Raw genomic sequence first — 27,164 nt, forward strand, 5'->3', positions numbered from 1 at the left:
AAAGATTTTGAACATGTGATAAAAATGCCAGGTCAGACAACAAATTTATAGATATTAAATAAAGCAAACTATATCTGTAGTTTGTTTTATTTAATTTTAACAGATCAATTTGATTTCTTAAAATGATATAATAACATGTTGTTATAACTATATATACTTATGTGTATCAATGACTCCTGTATTGCAGTACAACTTGATGATGTCTATAATGATTGTTATATAACATGTTGTTATAACTATATATACTTATGTGTATCAATGATTCCTGTTATAATAACATGTTGTTATAACTATATATACTTATGTGTATCAATGATTCCTGTTATAATAACATGTTGTTATAACTATATATACTTATGTGTATCAATGATTCCTGTTATAATAACATGTTGTTATAACTATATATACTTATGTGTATCAATGATTCCTGTTATAATAACATGTTGTTAACTATATATACTTATGTGTATCAATGACTCCTGTATTGCAGTACAACTTGATGATGTAGACATAGCCAAACTGGACGCCCTTCAGACAGCCCTGGATAATGCTGAACAGGAGCTGATTGATGCTGATCTGGATAACCAGTACATGAAATTAGAGAAAGCTAATGATGAAATCAAGCGTTTGGTTGCTGAGCATGAGAATGACTATAACATGCTCAAGGAAGACGTGGATAATATAGAACAAATCAAACTTTCTCTGCCTGATGGCTGCTTCAAAAACATTGACATTGAGACTGCACCAGGCCAGTAATTAATGATATTCATAGGTCAGTAGGTAACTGGAAAGGTCAGATGGTGAAGGGTCAGATGTGAAAAGGTCAAGTGTGTGATGGAGGAGTCTAGAGAGATCAAAGGTGGAAGGTCAGGTGTAAAGAGGTTATGTGTATGATGGAGGGAAAAATCAAAAGTTATTTGATCATTTAAGAAGAATAGAAATGTGGTTGGTACTGATGACCAAAGTTTTTAATGATAAAAATGCCTGTTTAGTAGCAGTGATGGATATGGACTCCATGTATTCAGTCCGGTGATATTTACAAAATCAGCTGTCAGGTTGTCAGTACAGAATAATACTCCATATTTTGACATTGTCTCAGGGAAGTGCCCTCCTTGCGATGATTTAAATCTCAGAAACTAGATCCATATTCTCCTCGAAAGATGCTTGACCAATGGTCACTCTGGTCATCAGTACTAATCACCGGGTATAGGGTATGAGTAAGTACTCAGTATAACTTACAATTTAGATGTTAAGTCTTTCATCATAGGATAGTAGAAGTGGTTCCTTTGTATAAATCAGGCTAGAAAGTTACATCACTGTTGTCCCTATCTGTATCCAGTGTGTGTCTGGGGCCAGTTTATCTGTGCCTGTATGGAAACGAGTGAGTGTCGGTGAGGAAGTTATATAGGGATCATATCCCTCGTCTTATCTGTCTGAAACAGAAGAACAAGTAACTGAATCTTCTTTCATTTCACTGGTATTTAGAATATCTTAATAAACCTATAGAGTTATATGGAAATCCATTTTATGACATTTTATCAACATTTTGTTTGTTATTTTTTAAATCTATGTGTTTGATAATCAAGATTTGACAATACGCAAAATTGTAATAATTTTAAGTAATCTCAAGTGTAACATGACATTTATATATTTTATCTGTAATTTCTATCGGACACAGGTTGTCATGTTTACTTTCACTTTCCTAGTATTTATCATAGGTTGTGGCCAGAAGTGTCTGCAGATTTCCAAATTTACTGTAGGTTGTTACCGATACATTCATTGGCTGTGTGAAACCTCTTTGATGATATTACTGTTATTTACTGCATTTACAACCCTGTCTACCCTGAATGTGGTAATGGACTCTTCTAGATGGATCGTTCCATTATCATGAAGGGTAGACATCATTTGTTGTCATCTTCAGCAGTACTACAAAATATTTGGTGAATAGAAATAAATTATTTTGTTGATGAAAGAAATGTAACAATCGAATTCCATTCATCTGGAAGCCAGTATTTTGTGGTTCTGTCATGGCGTATCTCTCATTCTAGTATTTCATATGGTGCTATATATAAAATGTGTGTTATTGTACACATACTCATTTTGTACAGGTGTGGCTATTATACTATACACAGTTTCATATCTCTTAATTTCTGTATACAAACATTGCTGGATGTTACAAATGTAAACTATTTTTCTTGTTTATAGACACACACATACGTGGTGATATCAAAATATGTAATTTTTAATCAAATTATACCAAAGAAATTTGTCCTGTTGACACATTTTATATATTGATATTTAACTTAATATTAAATTTTTAGAATTTTGCATTAGAACTTTCATATGTGTGATATTTTGTATTTTAAACCTGAACAAAGTTATTTTATCATGAGCATGTCTTTAAACATGCCTTCTCTCATTAGAGGGTAAATCTTTCAAGATTCCGAATATAGGGCACCTATGTGGCCCCTCGTTGCTTGCTCATTATCAAGTTTGACGGGGTCTTCATAGTATACAACATTCACTGTATATAGATATATATTGTGTCTTAAAAAGGAACTCTATTATCCTGGTTTTATCATCAGTGTACAGTGTTTCTATATACCAAACATTTATCTGCGATAATCATAATATTATAGGAAAAAGAAAATAGGTGTCTTTTTGAGTGATTTTTGTCAGTTTTACCTTTATATGCATAATTGATTGATGTTTTAAAAGGAAACGAATGTTCTCATCATCATATGATTGATGCTTGTAAATATTGGATGATAAAAAATTCATGTTTTTTTTGGTTTTTTTTTTTAATTATTTCTAGTGCATATATGTTAATTAGCTTTCTTTTTCTCTTTTAGTAGATTTTAGTAAAATGTCATTAAGAATATTGAAATAGCATTTTTGACATTTTATTTGTGCCAAATATTTAAGCCATATTTTAGGTTTTTCTGCTATTAATTGATGAGCTCCTCTATTTGTGAAATTATGAATCTGAATTTTTTTATATGTATGTTTCAAATTTGCTTTACAAATAATTCAGACCAATTAATGACAGAATCAGGATCAAATTTCTTCTTTTCGAGTAACTTTATATTCTGAGACAACATAACTGATAGCGTCAGGGGTTTGTTTCTCTTCCTACATTATCGTTAAGAAAACAATAAAACAATTGAAACATATCATTGAATTATTATACACCTTTTTATCTGGCCACAGTTATATATATGTGTACTCTGATGTCAGTGTTCTATTTATGTACAGTTGTGTAAAGTGTACAAGTTATATGTACAAACTGTTAGACAACCGACAATGTAAAGTGTACAAGTATAAATGTTAAATTTTTTAGATATGTATGTTCATACTACATGTATTTGAACTTAAAACTTATCTTGTATACTAAAAATATTTAGCCCACCATCATATTATGTATGTACACATTACTGCGTAGCGAGTAAATTTGGAGGGTGGTTTATTTTGGCTATGGGTTTTACTGAAATCTGCAAATTCAAAACGCCAGCAAAATAATTGCTACATTACCATACCATCGTCAGGATTTTGTTTTCTGCGTAACAGTCCAAAACGGCACCTCTCACAAGCAATTATAATCAAAATTAATTGCAAAGAAAATATTAATAACATTGACACCATTAAAACTTAATTGATCTGTAAATATTGTATTTAGAGGAATCGTTGTATCTGGAAGTTCGAATTTGTTTCATTTACAAAACAGTGAAATATAGACCTGCAAAGCGCTACACAGTAGGTATATATATATTCTATAACAGGTTATAACTTTTGTATGTATGTATACATTTTACATTCTATTACAAGTTATAACTTGTTATGATGTACACATTCTATAACAAGTTATAACTTTGTATGTATGTATACATTCTACAATCTATAATAAGTTATAACTTTGTATGCATGTACACATACATTCTATAAATAAGTTATAACATTGTATTTATGTACACATTATAAATATTCTGTAACAAAATATTACGTTTTATGTATAATACATTCTATAACAGGTTATAACTTTGTATGTATGTTATAATTGTATACCTTGTTATAGTTTATATTGAAGTTGATGATGTATAAGAACACTATTCAAGTAACATTGATGCTTGATAAAGCTTTGAATGGTCTTCAAATGATTCAAGGTCATAGAGAATTATCTTGTTGTTTTACAACTGTAGAAACATGTCCTTTAGTTCTGTCTGGGAAAGAAAGTTTTGTGATTCTAGATACCCCTGTCATGGTCCCAAATTAGCAATGCTCTCAATACAGTCTTGTATCAAATAAATTTTCCAAGAAAAATTATAATTGTCTTGTGTTTTCAATTGGACAGACAGCATTCGACCTGACAATGGAATTCATTTCATTGACATCGCCAGCATATAGGCATTCAGTCATACATACACAAAACATTACAATTCTACATTATAAACATACTTTATCACATATCATTGTAGAAGGTTGATGTGGCTTGTACATGGTGTAAACTATGATCTCTCGGACTCACCTGACAGAGCATGCTTCTTTAGACATCGGAGACTCGGGTTTGATTCCTGGTCAGGACACTTGACAGGAATCATGTATTTACATAATAGCAGTAACATACATGTACATGTATGTCAAATTAGGCAAAAAAATGATGTCTGTTTAGGGTTACATTGGCAAAAAAAAGTAGGGTCGGGAGGATTTAATTTTTTTTAGTGAATTTCACTCTCAAGTAATGGCCAGCACCGGAGTCTGGGATCGAAATCCCGACTTAATTTGTTTTTCGTAGAAAAGTGGGGGGAAAATTAGGGTTAGACTGGAACCCTAAACAGACATATTATTTTTCTAGGCCCGATAAGATATTCTTTTAACATGAAGTCTTAAGTTAAATCAATAATTATAAATGGTAGTTACGACAAGGACCAATATAATTTGACTAAACCTCTTGGAAGTCTGGATTTCAGATATCAAATTAAAATTTTCTCAAATGATAAAAGTTACCCTATTAAAACAGGCCAACCCAGCTGGTTTAATGGAGTTGTCTCCCTTGGGCGGTAATGTGTATGAATTTTTAAATTTGGTAATATATATGTTACATGTGACACAGATGTGTTTACTACTAGGTCATGAACATTCCACAATTTATATCATGTAGCCTAACATTAGGCATACATTGCACTGACAGTATAATACTGTAGTTGTCTACATCTGGTTTTAACAAATACACATACAAATATTCATTTTCCCCACAAACAATAACACAATGGAATCTCCTCCTTGTAGCAGCAGTACAATGCACTACACTCGAGGACTTCAAGGCACATATTTCAAACGTAGCCCTTGAATCCCTCACGCATTAGTTCTGCACACACTTTTTATCTAAATACTTAAAAAAATGAAATCCCTTCACAGCCTTTCACAGATCACCGTGACATAATCGTCATTTTTTGACAGCGTTCACGTAAACCAACGTAGAAGAAGAAACGATAGAGAAAACTCAACGGTTACAATACTTATATGAGGACAAAATGCTCTACTCCTACCATCTATTTAGAAAAATCAGTTTTCAGTGAACGTTTGACGCCACAAGACAAACACCTACAACTGGTACTAAAAGATGCAGCCTAGTTACTTAGTGTAATTGTACATAATGTAAACCGGAAGTAACCTCGTATTGAAACCGAAACTAAAACTAGGCCGTGCGTGGACAACAGAGCAGAGGATGGAGTCTTGTCTTATTGTTTTAGTCTTGTTGTGTGTATGTGGTAACTCGGTAGGCTTTAATGGAGACTACCAGGAGAAATTCTTTGACCAACACATAGATCACTTCAACTTTGTATCGTATGGCGACAAGACCTTCAAACAACGTTATCTGATACAGGGTGAGTGAATATTAACTTACCTACATCGCAGTTCCGCCTACATCACGAGTTACATAACAGTTACGTAAGGTACATGAGTATAAGATAAAGGAATCATACAATAATAATCTCTCCTATTAGGACAGTGGCTATATTTTCACCACATCCCTGCATTAAGGATACAAGTATGTAAACATCAGCCTAATACTGTAATAGGCCTTAAATTACAACTGTAACAAGAGAGGAGAAAATGTAGCGGTCAGACCGGAATTCGAACCCGGGACCCTCTGAACACAAGCTGAGTTCTCTACCGACTGAGCTACCTGGTCACCGATGATCGATCCAGTCCAATCCCGCTACATTCCTCCCTCCTTTCTCGAAGTCTTCACCCTCGAAGACATACGAGACCCTCTCAAACACCATATCACCATGTATTCAGTTGGGCGCCAATTTTTGTAACAGGAGAGGAGAAAATGTAGCAGCCAAACCGGGATTCGACCCCGAGACCCTCCTTACACAAGGCGAATGCTCTACCGACTGAGCAGTGATTTTTCAGGGTGTTTTGGGAAAATTGTTTTCGTAACAATTTAGGAATTTTTAATCGTAAAAAGAGCAGTTTTGAGAAAAAGTTACACATCAATGAACATGGTATTATAGGTAATTAACTATTGTAAAACAGTAAAGTGTGTCAATTTATCAAAAGGTGACGACCATAACAACAGTTTCAGAGTGGTTTGTTTTTAGATTAAACTAGAGGAGAGATTTCCAGGATTTATTTGGTTTTCAGCGACTTGATTTGGGAATTTTTCATTGTAATTGGGAAAAATATAATGGGGTTTGTCATTGGGAATGGGGTCATTTACCGACCCCAGTTATATAAGGAGAAAAATCACTGCTGAGCTACGTGGTCACCGATGATCAACCCAGTCCAATCCTTCTACACTACTGTACAGTTAACTGGGATTTGAAAAAAAAACCTTTTAAAAGCGTAAACAATTGCAGCATGTTCCATTTAGCAACATTCCATTTTTTCCGGTATGAACCCGGCGTTCCGGTAAATGGTGTACATGACGTTCCATTTGAACGAACTGGTTCTCATATGCATGTCTCATTTGAGCGTTCAACCAATATGGCAGCTAGCGAAAGATGTTTACCCTGAGCTCGGTAATCGTACATGTATGTTTTGCAGAAATACTCATTAACAAACACAACAAAAATGACTGAGAAAGTGTTATTATCGTTGGTAGCATTTTACATATGAAGCACAGCATTTCCAATATCATTTATTTACTTCTCGTAAATTCCCTGTTTCAAGTTGGCACATCCGGAACGTTCCTTAAAATGGAACACACAGATAATTTAAAAACATCTGCTACCACTAATCTGTATAAAATGTTTTAATCCTAAATATAGTGATTTGGTCTTCTTCTGTTTAAGTGTCAGATCAGCTCTAAGGACAGAATGGAATTGACATTGTATTTCAGTCGGTTCAAATATTTATGGAGGTGGCAGTGTTTAGTGTATCATAGCTGAGAATTGGTAAAATGTATTAAAGCTATATCTACATGCAATGCAAAACTTGGTGGTCAGTGAGAGGGGTTGAGGCTCAGGAATCCAGCAATCAATGTCGCACTTAGGTAAAGAATTTCATGTGATAATTGTACAAGGAAAGAAGGAGTATTTATATTGTGTCATGACTGATTTGTTGGTGAGCTCCCCTGGTTCTCCTGTTCTCCTAAAGTAATGTAGTCTGTTGGTGTTATTACTAGTTGTTGATAATACAGCATTTCCTGGCATTAAAGGTCATTTGCCACTTTTCTTCCCAGATTTGGACGTGTCAAAGTCAGATTGCAATGCCTTCAATCTCTCGATGATTTGATGTTCTTATATCGAAGACAATCATCTGCAAATAATTTCATATCGCATGATACAGAATTGACAATGTGATTAATGTATACTAAGAAAAGTAAGGGACTGATGTTCCTCCCTTCAGGTACCCCTGATTTTACAGGGGTTGTCTCTCAAGCTTTGGGCTAGCTACATTTTTTGTAGAAAGAATTGACTTTGTAAGCTCAGCAAGTAGAGTGACAGACCAGTAAGGGAGACTGCAGGGTGGCGTGTTCGAGCGGGGCTGGCTACGTTACTATTTCCTTGTTACAAAGCGATAAATAGTATTTGAGAATTACTGTATAGTTGTTGAAGTTTGTGGGTGTAAAATGTGGTAATTTACTGTTTGCCTTGGAACTTTTCCGCAGGGGCTTATTTTGGTGAATTACATTTCAAGTCTTTGAAATCATCATTCACATGACACACGATATATTACTTTTCGCAAATTTGGATGAATCTACAAATTTAGTGAAATTAAAACCCCAGCAAATATTAACAACCATACTGTGTGCTCAATACTTTTAAGTCACTCTGTGTAGGCCTGTGATTGGTCAGTTTTTTTCTCCTGAAATGCCTTTAGTTTCACTATAATGATATAGTCCAGAGGTGGACATAATGACAGTGATAATAGCCCCTGGAGTATTGAGGATGGGCTTTAATAGACACAAAGTCTACTCTATCCAATGGATATGTACATAAATTAAGAGATCTAGACTATGTATCAGTAATGTAATGAAGAATCAACACAATTAACACTATTATACTGCCTTGTCTTTAGGCAAATCAAGAAATTTTAATTTAAAATCAAAACGCAAATTTTTGACCCATTAAGATAACCAGCTATACAGAATAGGCTGACCAAGAAATATAGATAGGCTAAATGTTAAGTTCTATGTCAGAAATACTTATAGACTATGGAAACCATTCTTAAAGATAATATGAATTTGGCAGTTATCTCCCCTTAACCTGGTAGGCACGAAATGTAACAACATACTAGCTGATTTTTCTTATAATTTCTTCCGTTTCAATTCATCTTTGTTGATCACATGTTTGAGCTTGAAACCTGAATATACAGAGTATCAGTCAGATGACCTCATTATTAAATTGAACATTTATTATATTTGGTTTTTAAAAAACCAAGTTTCTCCGCAAAAATTCCTGACAATTTAAAGTCACATGCAATATTTAAGATTGACTATCATTTATCAAAACAATATTTATCACATAACTGGCCCGTCCAGCCATGTCAAACGGCCATGAAATAAATAACGTGAGACACATGTGTAATTTAACACTATTATGACATCACATTAATATGCCACTCGCCTAAAGGCTTGTGGCATATAAAATTATTATACTCATTTGATAAATTTCATATCACAAAGCCACTCAGTTAATATCCTCTAAATATGACAAATCATTTTTCTTGATAACTATATGTGACACCAGTATCTGATGTGTGTAGATGACACCTGTATCTGATGTGTGTAGATGACACCTGTATCTGATGTGTGTAGATGACACCTGTATCTGATGTGTGTAGATGACACCTGTATCTGATGTGTGTAGATGACACCTGTATCTGATGTGTGTAGATGACACCTGTATCTGATGTGTGTAGATGACACCTGTATCTGATGTGTGTAGATGACACCTGTATCTGATGTGTGTAGATGACACCTGTATCTGATGTGTGTAGATGACACCTGTATCTGATGTGTGTAGATGACACCTGTATCTGATGTGTGTAGATGACGAGACACCTGTATCTGATTGTGTGTAGATGACACCTGTATCTGATGTGTGTAGATGACACCTGTATCTGATGTGTGTAGATGACACCTGTATCTGATGTGTGTAGATGACACCTGTATCTGATGTGTGTAGATGACACCTGTATCTGATGTGTGTAGATGACACCTGTATCTGATGTGTGTAGATGACACCTGTATCTGATGTGTGTAGATGACACCTGTATCTGATGTGTGTAGATGACACCTGTATCTGATGTGTGTAGATGACACCTGTATCTGATGTGTGTAGATGACACCTGTATCTGATGTGTGTAGATGACACCTGTATCTGATGTGTGTAGATGACACCTGTATCTGATGTGTGTAGATGACACCTGTATCTGATGTGTGTGTAGATGACACCTGTATCTGATGTGTGTAGATGACACCTGTATCTGATGTGTGTAGATGACACCTGTATCTGATGTGTGTAGATGACACCTGTATCTGATGTGTGTAGATGACACCTGTATCTGATGTGTGTAGATGACGTATCTGTAATGTATCTGATGTGTGTAGATGACACCTGTATCTGATGTGTGTAGATGACACCTGTATCTGATGTGTGTAGATGACACCTGTATCTGATGTGTGTAGATGACACCTGTATCTGATGTGTGTAGATGACACCTGTATCTGATGTGTGTAGATGACACCTGTATCTGATGTGTGTAGATGACACCTGTATCTGATGTGTGTAGATGACACCTGTATCTGATGTGTGTAGATGACACCTGTATCTGATGTGTGTAGATGACACCTGTATCTGATGTGTGTAGATGACACCTGTATCTGATGTGTGAAGATGACACCTGTATCTGATGTGTGTAGATGACACCTGTATCTGATGTGTGTAGATGACACCTGTATCTGATGTGTGTAGATGACACCTGTATCTGATGTGTGTAGATGACACCTGTATCTGATGTGTGTAGATGACACTGTATCTGATGTGTAGATGCACCTGTATCTGATGTGTGTAGATGACACCTGTATCTGATGTGTGTAGATGACACCTGTATCTGATGTGTGTAGATGACACCTGTATCTGATGTGTGTAGATGACACCTGTATCTGATGTGTGTAGATGACACCTGTATCTGATGTGTGTAGATGACACCTGTATCTGATGTGTGTAGATGACACCTGTATCTGATGTGTGTAGATGACACCTGTATCTGATGTGTGTGTAGATGACACCTGTATCTGATGTGTGTAGATGACACCTGTATCTGATGTGTGTAGATGACACCTGTATCTGATGTGTGTGTAGATGACACCTGTATCTGATGTGTGTAGATGACACCTGTATCTGATGTGTGTAGATGACACCTGTATCTGATGTGTGTAGATGACACCTGTATCTGATGTGTGTAGATGACACCTGTATCTGATGTGTGTAGATGACACCTGTATCTGATGTGTGTGTAGATGACACCTGTATCTGATGTGTGTGTAGATGACACCTGTATCTGATGTGTGTAGATGACACCTGTATCTGATGTGTGTAGATGACACCTGTATCTGATGTGTGTAGATGACACTGTATCTGATGTGTGTAGATGAACCTGTATCTGATGTGTGTAGATGACACCTGTATCTGATGTGTGTAGATGACACCTGTATCTGATGTGTGTAGATGACACCTGTATCTGATGTGTGTAGATGACACCTGTATCTGATGTGTGTAGATGACATCTGTATCTGATGTGTGTAGATGACACCTGTATCTGATGTGTGTAGATGACACCTGTATCTGATGTGTGTAGATGACACCTGTATCTGATGTGTGTAGATGACACCTGTATCTGATGTGTGTAGATGACACCTGTATCTGATGTGTGTAGATGACATCTGTATCTGATGTGTGTAGATGACATATGTATCTGATGTGTGTGTTGATGACACCTGTATCTGATGTGTGTAGATGACATCTGTATCTGATGTGTGTAGATGACACCAGTATCTGATGTGTGTAGATGACACCTGTATCTGATGTGTGTAGATGACACCTGTATCTGATGTGTGTAGATGACACCTGTATCTGATGTGTGTAGATGACACCTGTATCTGATGTGTGTAGATGACACCTGTATCTGATGTGTGTAGATGACACCTGTATCTGATGTGTGTAGATGACACCTGTATCTGATGTGTGTAGATGACACCTGTATCTGATGTGTGTAGATGACACCTGTATCTGATGTGTGTAGATGACACCTGTATCTGATGTGTGTAGATGACACCTGTATCTGATGTGTGTGTAGATGACACCTGTATCTGATGTGTGTAGATGACACTGTATCTGATGTGTGTAGATGACACCTGTATCTGATGTGTGTAGATGACCTGTATCTGATGTGTGTAGATGACACCTGTATCTGATGTGTGTAGATGACACCTGTATCTGATGTGTGTAGATGACACCTGTATCTGATGTGTGTAGATGACACTGTATCTGATGTTTGACCTTATCTGATGTGTGTAGATGACACCTGTATCTGATGTGTGTGTAGATGACACCTGTATCTGATGTGTGTAGATGACACCTGTATCTGATGTGTGTAGATGACACCTGTATCTGATGTGTGTAGATGACACCTGTATCTGATGTGTGTAGATGACACCTGTATCTGATGTGTGTAGATGACACCTGTATCTGATGTGTGTAGATGACACCTGTATCTGATGTGTGTAGATGACATCTGTATCTGATGTGTGTAGATGACACCTGTATCTGATGTGTGTAGATGACACCTGTATCTGATGTGTGTAGATGACACCAGTATCTGATGTGTATAGATGACACCTGTATCTGATGTGTGTATCTGATGTGTAGATGACACCTGTATCTGATGTGTGAAGATGACACCTGTATCTGATGTGTGTAGATGACACCTGTATCTGATGTGTGTAGATGACACCTGTATCTGATGTGTGTAGATGACACCTGTATCTGATGTGTGTAGATGACACCTGTATCTGATGTGTGTAGATGACACCTGTATCTGATGTGTGTAGATGACATCTGTATCTGATGTGTGTAGATGACATATGTATCTGATGTGTGTGTTGATGACACCTGTATCTGATGTGTGTAGATGACACCTGTATCTGATGTGTGTAGATGACACCTGTATCTGATGTGTGTAGATGACACCTGTATCTGATGTGTGTAGATGACATCTGTATCTGATGTGTGTAGATGACACCTGTATCTGATGTGTGTAGATGACACCTGTATCTGATGTGTGTAGATGACACCTGTATCTGATGTGTGTAGATGACACCTGTATCTGATGTGTGTAGATGACACCTGTATCTGATGTGTGTAGATGACACCTGTATCTGATGTGTATAGATGACACCAGTATCTGATGTGTATAGATGACACCTGTATCTGATGTGTGTATCTGATGTGTAGATGACACCTGTATCTGATGTGTGAAGATGACACCTGTATCTGATGTGTGTAGATGACACCTGTATCTGATGTGTGTAGATGACACCTGTATCTGATGTGTGTAGATGACACCTGTATCTGATGTGTGTAGATGACACCTGTATCTGATGTGTGTAGATGACACCTGTATCTGATGTGTGTAGATGACACCTGTATCTGATGTGTGTAGATGACACCTGTATCTGATGTGTGTAGATGACACCTGTATCTGATGTGTGTAGATGACACCTGTATCTGATGTGTGTAGATGACACCTGTATCTGATGTGTGTAGATGACACCTGTATCTGATGTGTGTAGATGACACCTGTATCTGATGTGTGTAGATGACACCTGTATCTGATGTGTGTAGATGACACCTGTATCTGATGTGTGTAGATGACACCTGTATCTGATGTGTGTAGATGACACCTGTATCTGATGTGTGTAGATGACACCTGTATCTGATGTGTGTAGATGACACCTGTATCTGATGTGTGTAGATGACACCTGTATCTGATGTGTGTAGATGACACCTGTATCTGATGTGTGTAGATGACACCTGTATCTGATGTGTGTGTAGATGACACCTGTATCTGATGTGTGTAGATGACACCTGTATCTGATGTGTGTAGATGACACCTGTATCTGATGTGTGTAGATGACACCTGTATCTGATGTGTGTAGATGACACCTGTATCTGATGTGTGTAGATGACACCTGTATCTGATGTGTGTATCTGATGTGTAGATGACACCTGTATCTGATGTGTGTAGATGACACCTGTATCTGATGTGTGTAGATGACACCTGTATCTGATGTGTGTAGATGACACCTGTATCTGATGTGTGTAGATGACACCTGTATCTGATGTGTGTAGATGACACCTGTATCTGATGTGTGTAGATGACACCTGTATCTGATGTGTGTAGATGACACCTGTATCTGATGTGTGTAGATGACACCTGTATCTGATGTGTGTAGATGACACCTGTATCTGATGTGTGTGTAGATGACACCTGTATCTGATGTGTGTAGATGACACCTGTATCTGATGTGTGTAGATGACACCTGTATCTGATGTGTGTAGATGACACCTGTATCTGATGTGTGTAGATGACACCTGTATCTGATGTGTGTAGATGACACCTGTATCTGATGTGTGTAGATGACACCTGTATCTGATGTGTGTAGATGACACCTGTATCTGATGTGTGTAGATGACACCTGTATCTGATGTGTGTAGATGACACCTGTATCTGATGTGTGTAGATGACACCTGTATCTGATGTGTGTAGATGACACCTGTATCTGATGTGTGTAGATGACACCTGTATCTGATGTGTGTAGATGACACCTGTATCTGATGTGTGTAGATGACACCTGTATCTGATGTGTGTAGATGACACCTGTATCTGATGTGTGTAGATGACACCTGTATCTGATGTGTGTAGATGACACCTGTATCTGATGTGTGTAGATGACACCTGTATCTGATGTGTGTAGATGACACCTGTATCTGATGTGTGTAGATGACACCTGTATCTGATGTGTGTAGATGACACCTGTATCTGATGTGTGTAGATGACACCTGTATCTGATGTGTGTGTAGATGACACCTGTATCTGATGTGTGTAGATGACACCTGTATCTGATGTGTGTAGATGACACCTGTATCTGATGTGTGTAGATGACACCTGTATCTGATGTGTGTAGATGACACCTGTATCTGATGTGTGTAGATGACACCTGTATCTGATGTGTGTAGATGACACCTGTATCTGATGTGTGTAGATGACACCTGTATCTGATGTGTGTAGATGACACCTGTATCTGATGTGTGTAGATGACACCTGTATCTGATGTGTGTGTTAGATGACACCTGTATCTGATGTGTGTAGATGACACCTGTATCTGATGTGTGTAGATGACACCAGTATCTGATGTGTGTAGATGACACCTGTATCTGATGTGTGTAGATGACACCTGTATCTGATGTGTGTAGATGACACCTGTATCTGATGTGTGTAGATGACACCTGTATCTGATGTGTGTAGATGACACCTGTATCTGATGTGTGTAGATGACACCTGTATCTGATGTGTGTAGATGACACCTGTATCTGATGTGTGTAGATGACACCTGTATCTGATGTGTGTAGATGACACCTGTATCTGATGTGTGTAGATGACACCTGTATCTGATGTGTGTGGATGACACCTGTATCTGATGTGTGTAGATGACACCTGTATCTGATGTGTGTAGATGACACCTGTATCTGATGTGTGTAGATGACACCTGTATCTGATGTGTGTAGATGACACCTGTATCTGATGTGTGTAGATGACACCTGTATCTGATGTGTGTAGATGACACCTGTATCTGATGTGTGTAGATGACACCTGTATCTGATGTGTGTAGATGACACCTGTATCTGATGTGTGTAGATGACACCTGTATCTGATGTGTGTAGATGACACCTGTATCTGATGTGTGTAGATGACACCTGTATCTGATGTGTGTAGATGACACCTGTATCTGATGTGTGTAGATGACACCTGTATCTGATGTGTGTAGATGACACCTGTATCTGATGTGTGTAGATGACACCTGTATCTGATGTGTGTAGATGACACCTGTATCTGATGTGTGTAGATGACACCTGTATCTGATGTGTGTAGATGACACCTGTATCTGATGTGTGTAGATGACACTGTATCTGATGTGTGTAGATGACACCTGTATCTGATGTGTGTAGATGACACCTGTATCTGATGTGTGTAGATGACACCTGTATCTGATGTGTGTAGATGACACCTGTATCTGATGTGTGTAGATGACACCTGTATCTGATGTGTGTAGATGACACCTGTATCTGATGTGTGTAGATGACACCTGTATCTGATGTGTGTAGATGACACCTGTATCTGATGTGTGTAGATGACACCTGTATCTGATGTGTGTAGATGACACCTGTATCTGATGTGTGTAGATGACACCTGTATCTGATGTGTGTAGATGACACCTGTATCTGATGTGTGTAGATGACACCTGTATCTGATGTGTGTAGATGACACCTGTATCTGATGTGTGTAGATGACACCTGTATCTGATGTGTGTAGATGACACCTGTATCTGATGTGTGTAGATGACACCTGTATCTGATGTGTGTAGATGACACCTGTATCTGATGTGTGTAGATGACACCTGTATCTGATGTGTGTAGATGACACCTGTATCTGATGTGTGTAGATGACACCTGTATCTGATGTGTGTAGATGACACCTGTATCTGATGTTGTAGATGACACTGTATCTGATGTGTGTAGATGACACCTGTATCTGATGTGTGTAGATGACACCTGTATCTGATGTGTGTAGATGACACCTGTATCTGATGTGTGTAGATGACACCTGTATCTGATGTGTGTAGATGACACCTGTATCTGATGTGTGTAGATGACACCTGTATCTGATGTGTGTAGATGACACCTGTATCTGATGTGTGTAGATGACACCTGTATCTGATGTGTGTAGATGACACCTGTATCTGATGTGTGTAGATGACACCTGTATCTGATGTGTGTAGATGACACCTGTATCTGATGTGTGTAGATGACACCTGTATCTGATGTGTGTAGATGACACCTGTATCTGATGTGTGTAGATGACACCTGTATCTGATGTGTGTAGATGACACCTGTATCTGATGTGTGTAGATGACACCTGTATCTGATGTGTGTAGATGACACCTGTATCTGATGTGTGTAGATGACACCTGTATCTGATGTGTGTAGATGACACCTGTATCTGATGTGTGTAGATGACACCTGTATCTGATGTGTGTAGATGACACCTGTATCTGATGTGTGTAGATGACACCTGTATCTGATGTGTGTAGATGACACCTGTATCTGATGTGTGTAGATGACACCTGTATCTGATGTGTGTAGATGACACCTGTATCTGATGTGTGTAGATGACATCTGTATCTGATGTGTGTAGATGACACCTGTATCTGATGTGTGTAGATGACACCTGTATCTGATGTGTGTAGATGACACCTGTATCTGATGTGTGTAGATGACACCTGTATCTGATGTGTGTAGATGACACCTGTATCTGATGTGTGTAGATGACACCTGTATCTGATGTGTGTAGATGACACCTGTATCTGATGTGTGTAGATGACACCTGTATCTGATGTGTGTAGATGACACCTGTATCTGATTGTAGATGACACCTGTATCTGATGTGTGTAGATGACACCTGTATCTGATGTGTGTAGATGACACCTGTATCTGATGTGTGTAGATGACACCTGTATCTGATGTGTGTAGATGACACCTGTATCTGATGTGTGTAGATGACACCTGTATCTGATATGTTTGTAGATGACACCTGTATCTGATGTGTGTAGATGACACCTGTATCTGATGTGTGTAGATGACACCTGTATCTGATGTGTGTAGATGACACCTGTATCTGATGTGTGTAGATGACACCTGTATCTGATGTGTGTAGATGACACCTGTATCTGATGTGTGTAGATGACACCTGTATCTGATGTGTGTAGATGACACCTGTATCTGATGTGTGTAGATGACACCTGTATCTGATGTGTGTAGATGACACCTGTATCTGATGTGTGTAGATGACACCTGTATCTGATGTGTGTAGATGACACCTGTATCTGATGTGTGTAGATGACACCTGTATCTGATGTGTGTAGATGACACCTGTATCTGATGTGTGTAGATGACACCTGTATCTGATGTGTGTAGATGACACCTGTATCTGATGTGTGTAGATGACACCTGTATCTGATGTGTGTAGATGACACCTGTATCTGATGTGTGTAGATGACATCTGTATCTGATGTGTGTAGATGACATATGTATCTGATGTGTGTGTTGATGACACCTGTATCTGATGTGTGTAGATGACATCTGTATCTGATGTGTGTAGATGACACCAGTATCTGATGTGTGTAGATGACACCTGTATCTGATGTGTGTAGATGACACCTGTATCTGATGTGTGTAGATGACACTGACACTGTATCTGATGTGTGTGTAGATGACACCTGTATCTGATGTGTGTAGAGATGACACCTGTATCTGATGTGTGTAGATGACATCTGTATCTGATGTGTGTAGATGACACCTGTATCTGATGTGTGTAGATGACACCTGTATCTGATGTGTGTAGATGACATCTGTATCTGATGTGTGTAGATGACACCTGTATCTGATGTGTGTAGATGACACCTGTATCTGATGTGTGTAGATGACACCTGTATCTGATGTGTGTAGATGACACCTGTATCTGATGTGTGTAGATGACACCTGTATCTGATGTGTGTAGATGACACCTGTATCTGATGTGTGTAGATGACACCTGTATCTGATGTGTGTAGATGACACCTGTATCTGATGTGTGTAGATGACACCTGTATCTGATGTGTGTAGATGACACCTGTATCTGATGTGTGTAGATGACACCTGTATCTGATGTGTGTATGTGATGTGTAGATGACATCTGTATCTGATGTGTGTAGATGACACCTGTATCTGATGTGTGTAGATGACACCTGTATCTGATGTGTGTAGATGACACCTGTATCTGATGTGTGTAGATGACACCTGTATCTGATGTGTGTAGATGACACCTGTATCTGATGTGTGTAGATGACACCTGTATCTGATTGTGTAGATGACACCTGTATCTGATGTGTGTAGATGACACCTGTATCTGATGTGTGTAGATGACACCTGTATCTGATGTGTGTAGATGACACCTGTATCTGATGTGTGTAGATGACACCTGTATCTGATGTTTGTAGATGACACCTGTATCTGATGTGTGTAGATGACACCTGTATCTGATGTGTGTAGATGACACCTGTATCTGATGTGTGTAGATGACACCTGTATCTGATGTGTGTAGATGACACCTGTATCTGATGTGTGTAGATGACACCTGTATCTGATGTGTGTAGATGACACCTGTATCTGATGTGTGTAGATGACATATGTATCTGATGTGTGTGTTGATGACACCTGTATCTGATGTGTGTAGATGACATCTGTATCTGATGTGTGTAGATGACACCTGTATCTGATGTGTGTAGATGACACCTGTATCTGATGTGTGTAGATGACACCTGTATCTGATGTGTGTAGATGACACCTGTATCTGATGTGTGTAGATGACACCTGTATCTGATGTGTGTAGATGACACCTGTATCTGATGTGTGTAGATGACACCTGTATCTGATGTGTGTAGATGACACCTGTATCTGATGTGTGTAGATGACATCTGTATCTGATGTGTGTAGATGACACCTGTATCTGATGTGTGTAGATGACACCTGTATCTGATGTGTGTAGATGACACCTGTATCTGATGTGTGTAGATGACACCTGTATCTGATGTGTGTATCTGATGTGTAGATGACACCTGTATCTGATGTGTGAAGATGACACCTGTATCTGATGTGTGTAGATGACACCTGTATCTGATGTGTGTAGATGACACCTGTATCTGATGTGTGTAGATGACACCTGTATCTGATGTGTGTAGATGACACCTGTATCTGATGTGTGTAGATGACACCTGTATCTGATGTGTGTAGATGACACCTGTATCTGATGTGTGTAGATGACACCTGTATCTGAATTGTGTAGATGACACCTGTATCTGATGTGTGTAGATGACACCTGTATCTGATGTGTGTAGATGACACCTGTATCTGATGTGTGTAGATGACACCTGTATCTGATGTGTGTAGATGACACCTGTATCTGATGTGTGTAGATGACGACACCTGTATCTGATGTGTGTAGATGACACCTGTATCTGATGTGTGTAGATGACACCTGTATCTGATGTGTGTAGATGACACCTGTATCTGATGTGTGTAGATGACACCTGTATCTGATGTGTGTAGATGACACCTGTATCTGATGTGTGTAGATGACACCTGTATCTGATGTGTGTAGATGACACCTGTATCTGATGTGTATAGATGACACCTGTATCTGATGTGTGTAGATGACACCTGTATCTGATGTGTGTAGATGACACCTGTATCTGATGTGTGTAGATGACACCTGTATCTGATGTGTGTAGATGACACCTGTATCTGATGTGTGTAGATGACACCTGTATCTGTATCTGATGTGTGTGTTGATGACACCTGTATCTGATGTGTGTAGATGACACCTGTATCTGATGTGTGTAGATGACACCTGTATCTGATGTGTGTAGATGACACCTGTATCTGATGTGTGTAGATGACACCTGTATCTGATGTGTGTAGATGACACCTGTATCTGATGTGTGTAGATGACACCTGTATCTGATGTGTGTAGATGATGTGTAGATGACACCTGTATCTGATGTGTGAAGATGACACCTGTATCTGATGTGTGTAGATGACACCTGTATCTGATGTGTGTAGATGACATCTGTATCTGATGTGTGTGGATGACACCTGTATCTGATGTGTATAGATGACACCAGTATCTGATGTGTATAGATGACACCTGTATCTGATATCTGTATCTGATGTGTTGATGACACCTGTATCTGATGTGTGTAGATGACATCTGTATCTGATGTGTGTAGATGACACCAGTATCTGATGTGTGTAGATGACACCTGTATCTGATGTGTGTAGATGACACCTGTATCTGATGTGTGTAGATGACACCTGTATCTGATGTGTGTAGATGACACCTGTATCTGATGTGTGTAGATGACACCTGTATCTGATGTGTGTAGATGACACCTGTATCTGATGTGTGTAGATGACACCTGTATCTGATGTGTGTAGATGACACCTGTATCTGATGTGTGTAGATGACACCTGTATCTGATGTGTGTAGATGACACCTGTATCTGATGTGTGTAGATGACACCTGTATCTGATGTGTGTAGATGACACCTGTATCTGATGTGTGTAGATGACACCTGTATCTGATGTGTGTAGATGAAACCTGTATCTCATGTGTGTAGATGACACCTGTATCTGAATTGTATAGATGACACCTGTAGTTGATCTTTTAAAAGACTTCTTCTTAATACCCAAAAAGCCTAGGGACCTGATATTTGGCCTGTGACATACTGGGATAGAGTGCTACCAAGTTTGTTCAAATGAATGACCTTGACCTTCATTCAAGGTCACAGGGGTCAAAAAGGCTAAATTCTTTAAACAACTTCTTAATCACCAAGAGGGCTAGAGACCTGATATTGGGCATGTGACATGTTGGGATGAAGCGCTACAAAGTTTGTTCAAATGAATGACCTTGACTTTCATTCAAGGTCACAGGGGTCAAATAGACTAAAAACTTTAAAAGACTTCTTCTTAAAAACCAAAAGGCATAGGGACCTGATATTGGGCCTGTGGCATGCTGGGATCAAGGGCTACCAAGTTTGTTCAAAAGAATGACCTTGACCTTCATTCAAGGTCACAGGGGTCAAATAGGCTAAAATCTTTAAACAACTTCTTTTTAATAACCAAGAGGCAAAGAGACCTCTAAAGTGCTTAGGGATGATATAAATTCTTATTTACTCTTTTTGTTAAGTATGACCAGGTTGCAGGTGAGTGATTCGGGCCCATTGGGCCCTTGTTAATTGATCATGTCTGTATCTGATTTTTGCAGATCGTTGGTGGAGGCAGGGAGATGGCCCTATCTTGTTTTACACAGGCAATGAAGGTCCCATCGATGCATTTGCAGACAACACAGGTTTTATGTACGAAATCGCCCCAGAATTTGGAGGACTTCTGGTGTTTGCCGAGCATGTAAGTAATCATTTCCACTGAAATTGCGGCCATGTATTGGGATATGCTATGACTACCAATAGCTTAGCTGGAGAAGCTTTCAAACCATAAATTGTACAAATTGTATGAAAAACCTTGTGGCTGTCGAATGACATTTGAATTTTAGGTGATTTGGAGAGGAGTCTGGTTTAAGTCAATAATCCTCTCTGGAATAGCTTTCTGTAGTTTGTCAATACCAGCTCTTCCCAAATCATGAGAAAACAGGAGACAGCCATGCAAATCTTTGGGTGGCCTGCTGTCAACTTCTCAACACAATCTCCATCCACACACAGAGATTTAACACAAGATGTGAGGCTTTTTTTTTTTACATTTTTACATCAAATTAATATAAAGAATTGATAACATTGTTAATTTTTTGTTCAGAGAGTGCCACAACCCTGCTAACTCCTATCAAAGAACAAATGTATGCCAGTATAGAAATGTATTTTTTGCTTTGCCACTAATATTTGTATGTTTAACTTTTCCATAATTGGGGGATATTAAAGTTGTACTGTGGAGAAAAAAAATCATAATGAATAATTGTTATGGCAATAATGTCTGTAGTTAACAATAAGAACGGGAAGAAATGTCCAAAACTGGTTTTCTCAAAAACCAAAAGTTATACGGTTTTGAAATTGCACATTGTTGTATCTGATAGTATGTTGATTTGCAATAGGACTCCAGAGAAATCGAACATGGCAGCCATGATATCTTAAGAGTCATCATTCAAAAAATTCTAAGAAAATTGGTATACAGGATTTGAAGGGATACTAACTACTATGGACAAAGTTTTTAATTGGTCTGGAATGAACAGTGTATGGCATTTATTGCAACTAAGGGTCAAGTTACAAGCCATGGTAAGGTGGTGGGATGATGCGGTTGGGGGTCAAGTTAGCAGGGGCAGAGAAGTGGAGTGGTGGGGTTTGGGGGTCAATGTCAATTTAACAGCGGTGGAGTAGTGGAAGTTGGGTGGTTGGAGGTCAAGTTAGCAAGGGGCGAGGTGGTGGGTTGTTTGGGGTGGGAGGTCAAGTTAGCAAGGGGCGGGGTGGTGGGGTGTTCGGGGTTGGTAGCCATTTCTGGTGGATGTCAGTTTTCTAGTTTTTGAAAGCAGGAACTATAACCCCAAAATGAACTATTGATCTGTTAAAAGAAAGATTGTATATTTGTGACTGGAGTAATGGAGATTGTTTATACTTCATATACCAGACAGCACATATTGTATATTTGTGAGGGAGTAATAGAGATTGTTTATACTTCCTATAGCAGACAGCACGTCCATCATGATGTGGTTAAGATATTTGCTAAGATCAGCAAAATAAATTGATGCTTGCTCATTGGTCAACAAATGGTCTGTTGCTTGTCGTAGCACATGATTCCGGCTGGACTTGTAGGGTACTTAGTGTTAATCTATGGCCCGTAATTTGGCCAGTCACCAGGGAGAAAAATCAATGAAACTAGATTAGACTCTCCGTAAAGTGGCCAAGCTATTTCTTTAGCATTGTCCTGCAGCTGTATCAGACTCAGGGCCATGGACGTGTGAACTTGGCCATTTATCAAGGCGAAGCAGAATATAATGATGTCTGTTACATTTCATTGTTAAAAGGAGACATCAATACAAAGGGAAGATGTATATGAAAAGGATAAGTTCATTCTTATGGGTTTATTAATGGAAAGTAAAAGGAGCTGAAGGTCAAACAGCTTTCTTCCGGTGGACAATAATTCTAATCCTTAACATAGATTGGCTGCAGGTATTAAATCTTAATCTAAAACATAGTTTAAGTCACTGAAATATACAATTTACTGTTATGAATGAAGTTTTATTTTATGAGAGCTCAAAATAAAAAAAAAAGACAAAAAGCAATGGGCCATAGTTGAAGAGTAGGAGTAGCTATATTATATATGTAATATATATATGTCTGACAAGTATTACCCCATACCTGAATATATATATCCTGTAACTGCGCCATATACAGACAGATAACTACTGCCAGATAAGATTGTGCTTTTTCCATCAATACGAAATGCTTTATCTGTCAATACGATCAGGTTAATAAGTTCCACAGTTGACGGAACTTTTTTAACTTTATCCCAAATTTTAACCTTCCAGTGAATGAAACGTCCTTAAGCTCCTCTAAAGTGTGAAGTCACATTCACCAGAATGACGTTACTTTTTACGATATTGAAACTCTCTTTGGCGGTGTCGTCATTTTTTTGGCTCATGGCAAACTAATATGTATTGTAAAGTAATTCTTTGATGGGTTATTATTGATTTTGAGTATTTCCATATCGTTTCAGTGATATTACACACTGAACAGAGTTACTAGATCTGTATTTGAAGGCATCTTTTATTTCCTATGAAAGTAAAAAGGTGTACACTCTCATTCGGTTTAGTGAATGAATCTTTTCTTTCACATCAAAGAAGCGTCTCGCTTCGAGCGGAACCAAGTAAATAACCAAAAATTTGTTTTTTGTTTTGAATGTCATCTATAAAGAAATGGTTCCAGGAATAAACAGAATACATGGTTCTTACAATACAAGTTTTATTTTGATGCTCCACATGGAAAACCGAGATGACTCGGTAAAGCTCGTCATCTTGGCTTTCCTAAGTCTTGCACCAAAGTAAACCTTGTATTGTAAGGTACTAACCATTTTTAATCTATATATCTGATCAGGGAATCCAGACACGCACCCAGTTTCACAAACTTTCCTTAACTTTATAATTTTCCATTGGAAAACATTACAGATTTTAAGGAAGGCTCCTTAACTTAAGATTTTCCCCTTCACTTTTGTAATGCTTTTCTATGTTTTAAATTAAGGAATTCCTTAAAGTTCAGGAATGTTCATTCAACTGGGCCCTGGCCAGCAGTGGAGAGGACAGAGCTGATACCGTATCTGTGTATTATTTGTGATACTATTATAAATTACAGAGGGGATACACATGTAACAGGAGAGAACAGAGTAGATATCTGTGTGTATTATTTGTGATACTGTTATAAATTACAGAGAGGATACACATGTAACAGGAGAGAACAGAGTAGATATCTGTGTATTATTTGTGATACTGTTATAAATTACAGAGAGGATACACATGTAACAGGAGAGAACAGATATCTGTGTATTATTTGTGATACTGTTATAAATTACAGAGAGGATACACATGTAACAGGAGAGAACAGATATCTGTGTATTATTTGTGATACTGTTATAAATTACAGAGAGGATACACATGTAACAGGAGAGAACAGATATCTGTGTATTATTTGTGATACTATTATAATTACAGAGAGGATACACATGTAACAAGAGAGAACAGATATCTGTGTATTATTTGTGATACTATTATAAATTACAGAGAGGATACACATGTAACAGGAGAGAACAGATATCTGTGTATTATTTGTGATACTGTTATAAATTACAGAGAGGATACACATGTAACAGGAGAGAACAGAGTAGATATCTGTGTGTATTATTTGTGATACTGTTATAAATTACAGAGAGGATACACATGTAACAGGAGAGAACAGAGTAGATATCTGTGTATTATTTGTGATACTGTTATAAATTACAGAGAGGATACACATGTAACAAGAGAGAACAGATATCTGTGTATTATTTGTGATACTGTTATAAATTACAGAGAGGATACACATGTAACAGGAGAGAACAGATATCTGTGTATTATTTGTGATACTATTATAAATTACAGAGAGGATACACATGTAACAGGAGAGACACATGATATCTGTGTATTATTTGTGATACTGTTATAAATTACAGAGAGGATACACATGTAACAGGAGAGAACAGATATCTGTGTATTATTTGTGATACTGTTATAAATTACAGAGAGGATACACATGTAACAGGAGAGAACAAATATCTGTGAATTATTTGTGATACTATTATAGATTACAGAGAGGATAGAGAACACATATCTGTGAATTATTTGTGATACTGTTATAAATTACAGAGAGGATACACATGTAACAGGAGAGAACAGATATCTGTGAATTATTTGTGATACTGTTATAAATTACAGAGAGGATACACATGTAACAGGAGAGAACAGATATCTGTGTATTATTTGTGATACTATTATAAATTACAGAGAGGATACACATGTAACAAGAGAGAACAGATATCTGTGTATTATTTGTGATACTATTATAAATTACAGAGAGGATACACATGTAACAGGAGAGAACAGATATCTGTGAATTATTTGTGATACTGTTATAAATTACAGAGAGGATACACATGTAACAGGAGAGAACAGATATCTGTGTATTATTTGTGATACTGTTATAAATTACAGAGAGGATACACATGTAACAGGAGAGAACAGATATCTGTGTATTATTTGTGATACTGTTATAAATTACAGAGAGGATACACATGTAACAGGAGAGAACAGATATCTGTGTATTATTTGTGATACTGTTATAAATTACAGAGAGGATACACATGTAACAGGAGAGAACAGATATCTGTGTATTATTTGTGATACTATTATAAATTACAGAGAGGATACACATGTAACAAGAGAGAACAGATATCTGTGAATTATTTGTGATACTGTTATAAATTACAGAGAGGATACACATGTAACAGGAGAGAACAGATATCTGTGTATTATTTGTGATACTGTTATAAATTACAGAGAGGATACACATGTAACAGGAGAGAACAGATATCTGTGTATTATTTGTGATACTATTATAAATTACAGAGAGGATACACATGTAACAGGAGAGAACAGATATCTGTGTATTATTTGTGATACTATTATAAATTACAGAGAGGATACACATGTAACAGGAGAGAACAGATATCTGTGTATTATTTGTGATACTGTTATAAATTACAGAGAGGATACACATGTAACAGGAGAGAACAGATATCTGTGAATTATTTGTGATACTGTTATAAATTACAGAGAGGATACACATGTAACAGGAGAGAACAGATATCTGTGTATTATTTGTGATACTGTTATAAATTACAGAGAGGATAGAGAACACATATCTGTGAATTATTTGTGATACTGTTATAAATTACAGAGAGGATACACATGTAACAGGAGAGAACAGATATCTGTGTATTATTTGTGATACTATTATAAATTACAGAGAGGATACACATGTAACAGGAGAGAACAGATATCTGTGTATTATTTGTGATACTGTTATAAATTACAGAGAGGATACACATGTAACAGAGAGAACAGATATCTGTGTATTATTTGTGATACTTTATAAATTACAGAGAGGATACACATGTAACAGGAGAGAACAGATATCTGTGTATTAGATATACTGTATCTTGTATTATTTGTGATACATGTTATATAAA

General features: G+C 37.6%; 2 protein-coding genes across 2 annotated transcripts in view; both read left to right on the top strand.

The window, feature by feature from the left end:
• LOC138321933 (laminin subunit gamma-1-like) overlaps positions 1-4,323 on the top strand; it is a 57,652-nt gene extending 53,329 nt beyond the window's left edge. The window contains 1 exon segment of the mRNA XM_069265973.1: positions 491-4,323. Within this exon segment, the coding sequence (XP_069122074.1) occupies positions 491-756 (266 nt within the window). The 3' untranslated portion in view covers positions 757-4,323.
• Positions 4,324-5,670: 1,347 nt separating this feature from the next.
• Positions 5,671-27,164, top strand: part of LOC138321940 (dipeptidyl peptidase 2-like) — a 72,691-nt gene continuing 51,197 nt past the window's right edge. Inside the window, exons 1-2 of the mRNA XM_069265987.1 lie at positions 5,671-5,882; positions 21,652-21,791. Coding sequence (XP_069122088.1) covers positions 5,723-5,882; positions 21,652-21,791 — 300 coding nt within the window. The 5' untranslated portion in view covers positions 5,671-5,722. The remainder of the gene's footprint in view (positions 5,883-21,651; positions 21,792-27,164) is intronic.

The sequence above is a fragment of the Argopecten irradians genome, chromosome 4 (assembly GCF_041381155.1).
Source record: "Argopecten irradians isolate NY chromosome 4, Ai_NY, whole genome shotgun sequence".
Lineage (NCBI taxonomy): Eukaryota > Metazoa > Mollusca > Bivalvia > Pectinida > Pectinidae > Argopecten > Argopecten irradians.